This window comes from Eimeria acervulina, genomic scaffold (genome assembly GCF_000499425.1).
Source record: "Eimeria acervulina Houghton genomic scaffold, Eah_scaff103, whole genome shotgun sequence".
Classification (NCBI taxonomy): domain Eukaryota; phylum Apicomplexa; class Conoidasida; order Eucoccidiorida; family Eimeriidae; genus Eimeria; species Eimeria acervulina.
In genome coordinates this window covers 2501-10091 of record NW_013550421.1, presented here as the reverse complement: position 1 = coordinate 10091, position 7591 = coordinate 2501, and the positions used below count along the sequence as shown (strand labels likewise).

The 7591-nt window shown below is 44.8% G+C and overlaps 1 protein-coding gene across 1 annotated transcript; it reads right to left on the bottom strand.

Moving 5' to 3' along the window:
• Positions 1-1005: 1005 nt before the first annotated feature.
• Positions 1006-6061, bottom strand: EAH_00016430 (calcium/calmodulin-dependent 3',5'-cyclic nucleotide phosphodiesterase, putative; the record flags this gene model as incomplete). Its single annotated transcript, XM_013397794.1, has 6 exons — positions 1006-2755; positions 3196-3376; positions 3665-3885; positions 4493-4538; positions 5578-5625; positions 5785-6061. 6 exons carry the CDS (start codon positions 6059-6061, stop codon positions 1006-1008), a joined length of 2523 nt encoding a protein of 840 aa, XP_013253248.1.
• Positions 6062-7591: the final 1530 nt, after the last annotated feature.

Sequence of the window (7591 nt, the reverse complement as noted above, 5' to 3'; positions counted from 1 at the left end):
AATTTATACAACTGATTGAAGCCTGGAGGCTTCGCCTCCCTGCTGCGGTTTCTGCTGTATATACAGCTGGGGTGCAGCAACATTTAGCAATTTCACAGGGTGTCTTAATATATATATATATACATATATATATATATATATATATATATAATACAACTGAGATAGCAGCAGCAGCAGCAGATTGCTGCAGCTGCTGTAGGTAGCTGCTGCTGTTGCAGGTAGCTGCTGCTGCAGCAGCAGGTAGCTGCAACAGCGACACGCCTGGCGCCCGCTGCTACACAGTTAGCTGTTGCTGCTATACAGGCATCTGCATTTGCTGCTGCTGCTGCTGCACAGGCTGCTGTGTTTGCTGCAGCTCGCTGCGGGTGCTTCCCAGCTAGCTACAGCACCCGCGTAGCTAGCTAGCTAGCTAGCTAGCTTTCACCTCCGCCGCAGCTAGCTAAAGCTAGCTAAAGGTTCTTAGCTAGCTGGCTAGCTGCAAAGAATTGGAAACCCACAACAGATCCGTGCAGACAGGAAGCTGCCTGTACACCGCAACCGTTTCTTTTTCTTTCTATTTATTTGCTACTCATTTTAATGCGTTTTAAATATTTAGAGAGAATGCACACAAACAAAACAACGAAGATATTCAGAAAGCCGTGCATGAAAGTCTCAAGAGCTGTCCTTCGCCCTCAAACCCTAAACCCTAAACCCTAAACCCTAAAGGAGTCAGGCGTAAACCTCGGGAGAAGTAAAACCTAAAATGATTTTTTGTCTTTGCGTCTCATATGGCTGCGGTATAATCATTGGGCAGCAACGATGCAGTGCTGCTGCTGCTGCTGCTGCTGCTATTGCTGCTGCTGTTGCTTGTTAATGTACTGCTGCTGCTTATTTTCGCAGCAGCAGTGCATGCAATTATGACTTGTCAACGGAGAGGAGAAGCATTAAAACTCATTGCTGCTGCTGTTGCTGCTGCTGCTGTTGCTGCTGCTGCTGTTCTGGCTGCTGTGCGTCTTGTGATTGGTGCTACTCTTGCTGCTGCTGCTGCTGCTGCTGCTGCTGCTGCTGGTCTTCTGCTGCTGCTGCTGCTGCATCTACTGCTTGCGTTTCAAAATAAAAAAATGTCCCGTCTTCGCCGAAATACCCTCGACAGACGCCTTGGCTGTCGTATGCATAGCCGTGTTCATCATAAACAAACCCATACTCATCAAACTGCAGCTCAACTCCTGCTGCTGTTGCTGCTGCTGCTCCTTCTGCTGCTGCTCCTTCTGCTGCTGCTCCTGCTGATGTTCCGTCTGCTGCTGCTGATACATCTGCTGCTTCTTCTGCTGCTGCAAACGCGTCTGGTAACGCCATTGGTGAGGCGGCTGGTATTACATCCGGTGATTGGGCTGCTGCTGCTGCTGCTGCTGTTCGTGCTGCTGCTGCTTCTGGTGCTGATGCTGGTGATGCTGCTGCTGCTGCACCGTCTGCTTGAGTAGAGTTGGGCTGCTGCTGCTGCGGTTGCACCGTTGCTTCAGGGTCTGCTGCTGCTGTTGCTTGTGAGGCTGGTGCTGCTGCTGCTGGTGGTTGTTGTGCTGTTGCTGCTGCTGCTGCTGGTAGCTGTGCTGCTGCTGCTGCTGCTGCAACTGGGGATCCTTGAAGTTGGTTATTACCTTCTACTGGCTGCTCATTCTGCTGCTGCTGCTGTTGGTGTTGTTGTTGTTGTTGTTGCCCTTGCTGCTGCACTAACTGCTGCTGCTGCGGCTGAACTGGGTGCATTTGCTGCTGCTGCTGCACTTGCTGTTGCTGCAGTGGTAGAGGCGGCATGGATTTCTGCTGCGCTTGCTGCTGCTGCGCTTGCTGCTGCTGCATTTGCTGCTGCAGCTGCATTGCCTGCTGCTGCTGCATTGGCTGCTGCTGCATTGGCTGCTGCTGCGTTGGCAATTGCTGCAGTTGTTGCTGCTGCACCCGCGATTGTTGCTGCATTTGCTGCTGCTGCTGCATTTGCTGTTGGTGCAGAGGCAGTTGCTGCAATGGCAGTTGCAGCACTTGCTGCTGCTGCTGCGTCGGCTGTTGCTGCATTTGCTGCTGCTGTAGTGGTTGTTGCTGCATTGTCTGCTGCTGCAGCATTGTCTGCTGCTGCAGCATTTGCTGCTGCTGTTGCATTTGCTGCTGCTGCTGCTGCGTCATTTGCTGCTGTTGCAGTTGCATTTGCTGCTGCTGCTGCTGCTGCGGCGGCGGCATTTGCTGCTGTTGCAGTTGCATTTGCTGCTGCTGTTGCATCACTGGTCCTTGCTGCACCTGCGGCTCCTGCTGCTGCTGCTGCTGCTGCTGCTGCTGCAGTTGGGTAGTTTCTTCTCTGCTGTCTGCTGCAGCAACATGCATAAGCTTAGAAGCAAGAAGAGTAGCAAAAGCTTGCAGATCTGCATCACAGGGATTAACTCCTTGCTGCTGCATCTGGGGTTCGAAGGCATTTATAACATCGCTTGGAAGAGCGCTTAGCTGCTGCTGTTCGCTTGCTGCAGCAGCAGAACCTAATTCATCATGTCCTTCTACAACTCTGCAGCTAGCAGACGATCTTCTGCTGCGCTCAATCTCTCTTTCTATTAAACTTCTAAACCCTTCAGCAACTGGAGAGACACTCGGCCTTGCTTTCTCATTGCCAACTCGACCATTATTGTCGCTGCTGTTATCTCTCCCTGTGCTGCTCATGCTGCTGCTCCTGCTGCTGCTGCTGCTGCTGCTGCTGCTGCCCAACTCAGCGCGACGACGGCGGCGCTCCTCTCGCCGACGCCTAATTAAAAAAAGCAAAATAAACAAAAAATTAATCTTTAATTCATGCATGCATTAATGCATGCATTAATGCATTTATAATAATATAAATACATGCATGCATAAGTCAATTATAATATATCAATTATTAATGCATGCATTTATCTATTAACGAGCGATGCATGCAGTGCTGCATGCAGTACTGCTGCATGCAGTACTGCTGCATGCAGTGCTGCTGCATGCAGTGCTGCTGCATGCAGTGCTGCTGCATGCAGTGCTGCTGCATTTTGCGAATTGTTTGTTTGTTTGTTTGTTTGTTTGTTTGTCAATGGTTGCCCTTGTTTTAATTTGTTGATTTATTTGTTTGTCTGTCTCTGTTCGTCTGTCTACTTGTTCATTTCGAATTAATTAATTAATTAATTGTTGATTTGTTTTATTGTATATTTGGGGTGTATGCATTACTGCATTTCTTCCTGTTCTTCTTTGGCTTTTCTTTCTGCTTCTTCTTTCGCTTTCTTCTCCATCTCTGCTTTTAATTGTTTTTCTTCTTCTTCTCTTCTTGCAGCTTCAAATAGAGCTTCTCTTTGTATTTCCATCTCTAATTCACGTTGCTGCTGCTCCTCTAGCAGCCGCTGCTGCTCCTCTGTACATACACTCGACAGACAAAACCATCAAATATTCAATGCATGCATTTAATGCATGCATGCATGCATGCATGCATTAAATACTTGCATGCAGGATCTCTTAACGACAGAATAAACCCTAATATAAACCACCTTAAACCCTAAACCCTAAACTCTAAACCACCCTAAACCCTAAACCCTCAACCATAACCCGAAAACCCAAACCCTAAGCCCTAAATCTGAACCCGCAGCTCCCGAACCCTAAACCCTAAACCCTAAACCCTAAACCCTAAACCCTAATTGCGTACCGAGAAGGTTGCGTAGGGGCTGATCATCGTACTGGTAGCAGTCGATGAGTTTAGGGTCTGCTGCTTCACCAGCAATTAGCTTAGCGCTATTATACTGCATTTCTGCTTCTAGTGCTTTTAATGCAGAGACAACCCCAGCAAGCCGCATATCTTTTAACTCCTCTCCGCGGGAGCTGTTCTCTATCTGAGAGCTTTCTTGACGTATACGCTCCCACGTTGAACTGCAAAACACAAACCCTAAACCCTAAACCCGAAACCCTAGAACGCAACAGGCAACCCAGGGTTCGAACCTTTCCAGGAAAAAGGGGTTTAGGGTTTAGAGGGAGAGAATAGACTTAAAGATGCAATGAGTACGATGAAGATCTAAACCCTACTAAACCCTAAACCCCAGCCCCGAACCGACCTGTTTGCCTGCATGACGCAAACCCTCGTGTCTAGGTCCCCAGGGAAGAACCAAGCGAGAATGGAGTAAAAAGGAACGAAGATATTATCTGAAAATAAATAAAGAACGAAGGGCTCGCTGTCTATACACCCCAAAGTGCAGCATCTGACTGACTATACAAACAGCTGCAGCAGAAAAAATAAAGTAAAAAACAAATTATTAAATGCACAAACAAACATGGAAATCAAACACAAATGAAAATATATACAAATACAGAAACGCAAGCAACTCGGCATGCAACACGTCAAAGAAAAGCAACAAACCAATGAAAAAACAACAGAAAAATAGATAATAAATAATGCAGGTGTCTATACACCTGCAACTAAAGCACTCCTTTTATGAATTCAAATGCAGTACTTCGCACTTCAGGTGTACGCTCAACTCACCAATAAAATGAATCATTGTCGCAGCCAAGCAGCTCTCTGTCGGCAGCTGAACGGAAACAAAATGAAAATAAAATAAAAACAAAAATAAAAATGATAATTCAGATGCTGGGGCTGCCACTTCAATCAAACGACAACCTGCCTATACACCCCAATAACTTGCGTGTACACTGCGAAAACCTCCCTATTCACACCCCAGTAAACACTGCCTATACACCAGAATGAGCTGCCTATACACCCCGGTACACTGAGTCTACCACGGAGCGAGCTGCCTATACACCCCAGAAAACACTGCCTATACACCTGATTGAGCTGCCTATACACCGGAATGACCTGCCTATACACCGGAATGAGCTGCCTATACACCCCAGTAAACACTGCCTATACACCGGAATGAGATGCCTATGCACCTCATCAAGCTGCTTATACACCGGAATAACCTGCCTATACACCGTAGCCTGTTAAGTATACACCAGAAGAAGCTGCCTATACACTCGAAAGCAGCTGCAATTAAACAAAAAGCTCACAACTACACTTGGAGCGCTTGGGGGGAGTTTAAATGCCTCATCGAGCGTATTCTGAAAACAGAAGAAGAAATATATCAAATAAAACATTATACTCTTCACAATTAGAATGTTTTGTATTAACCAAATACATATTTATATATGTACAATATGTATATATATATATATATATATATATATATATATATTATATGAATAATATATATGTTATACTTATGTGTATATATCCTCAGGTGATTTAAGTGCTTTAATAAGGGTTTTGTTTTGTTTTAATGCCTGTATTGACTCAATACTAAATATATATATATATATTAATACATACATAAATATAAATATAATGTATATATATATTTATATATGTTTAGATTTATATATTTTATTTGTGAAGCAACAGAAAATGCAAGTGAAAGGAACTTGTTTATTTTCTTTTATTGCTGTTTCTGTTGTATACGCATAACCCTAAACCCTATTTACAACCCTAACCCTAAACCCTAAACCCTAAACCCTAAACCCTTAACCCTAAGCAACTCGCCTGGAAATGCAACTCCAAAACCATCCGCTCACCCCACTTTCGATGCAGCGGGAAATTCGTCAACACCCACGCGTTGTCAGCTGAACGCAAATTCTAAACCCTAAACCCTAAACCCTAAACCCTAAACCCTAAACCCTAAAGCCTAAAGCCTAAAGCCTAAACCCTAAACCCCAGATACAAGACGTAAACCCTTGGCGTCCAGGACACAACAGCAGCAGCAGGGTTAGCTGCAGCAGCACCAGGTGTTGCAGCAGCATGATTTGATGCAGCAGCAGGATTAGCTGGAGGATAAGAATCTTCTGCAGCAGCACCATTTGCTGCAGCAGCAGTATTAGCAGCAGCAGCAGGACTTGCTGCAGCAGCAGCAGGACTTGCTGCAGCAGCAGCAGGACTTGCAGCAGCAGCAGCAGCAGGATTAGCAGCAGCAGCAGCAGCAGCAGGATTAGCAGCAGCAGCAGGAGGAGGAGGAGGAGGAGTAGGATTAGTTATTGGGTTAAGGGTCTGACCTGCTCTCATAAGACAAGCATCTCGGATCTTTTCATCGAGTAGAGTTGCTGGGGTAGTTTGCTCGGCATTATCTTTTTTAATTTGTTCGAGTTCATCGGCTAAAGTAAAATGATAAGAAGGGTCTGTTGCAAGGATAGCCCTGATAATTCTTTGTCGTGCATTTTGGTGTGTATCCGGCGAGAAAGAGTTAAATATATTTATTTCTTGTCTTTGTAACAACTCCATTAGTAAAAAAGAATGATACGACTCTAATACTGCTCTCTCGTTAAATATTATTGCACATAAACTGCGACAACTTATCAAAGACGCATTCCCAACACCCGGGTGCCCGACGTCGTGGCCTAAGGCTGAAATTCACACACTTACACCACACAAACCCTAAACCCTAAACCCTAAACCCTAAACCCTAAACCCTAAAATATGAACCCTAAACCCTAAACCCTAAACCCTAAAATATGAACCGTAAACCCTAAACCATGAACCCTAAACCCTAAACCATGAACCCTAAACCCTAAACCCTAAACCGTAAACCCTAGACCATGAACCCTAAACTATAGACCCTAAACCCTAAGCCCTAAACCCTAAACCCTAAACCCTAAACCACTTGCCTGCAACAACCATCCAGAATTGATCAGCAAAGGAGAACCACCGTTGAAATGAGTAATCCTTGCAAATCAAAGTTATTATCTGCAGCAACAACCCGCACAAACATGCTGTTGCTGCTGCTGCAGCTGCTGTTGCTGTTGCTGTTGCTGCAGTTGTTGTTGTTGTTGCTGCTTCTGCTAAAACTATGTTGGTGAGTTTTATTCTTTAGGGTTTAGGGTTTAGGGTTTACAAGGGACTTGAATTACATGAAGCACGTGAATAAATGAGTAAAAAGAATGTTTAGGGTTTAGGGTTTAGGGTTTAGGGTTTACAAAGGACCTGAGCGACATGAAGTGCATGATTAAATGAATGAAAAGAGTTATTAAAATAATTTGCTTGCAGAGTTAAAATAAATTTTTCTGCTGTCTCCTTCGGCACTTCAAACTCCGCACGTCGCGCCACCCAATGAAACAACTCGCACGCCTGCATGCAAACCCTAAACCCTAAACCCTAAACCCTAAACCCTAAACCCTAAACCCTAAACCCTAAACCCTACCCCGCAAGCCTCAGGCCGTATTGAATCGCTTTGACTGTGTTGGAGGTTTGAATTTAGAGTGGGGCTGCATTCTGTTTTGAGGGTTTAGGGTTTTAGGGTTTGTTCGTGTTGCTGCTGCTGCTGGTGCTGCTGCTGCTGTTGTTGTTGTTGCTGTTGTTTTGCTGCTGCTGCTGCTTTTGGATGCACTGCAGCAGAGGCAGAGGGGATGTGCTTAGTAAATATATAAACAAACAAATAAACAAACAAACAAAACAAAACAAACAAACAAACAAACAAACAAACAAACCAAAAATAAACAAACAAAACAAACAAACAAACAAACAAACAAACAAACAAAAAACAAACAAACAAACAAACAAAAACTAAACAAACAAACAAAAAACAAAAGCAAAGAAAAG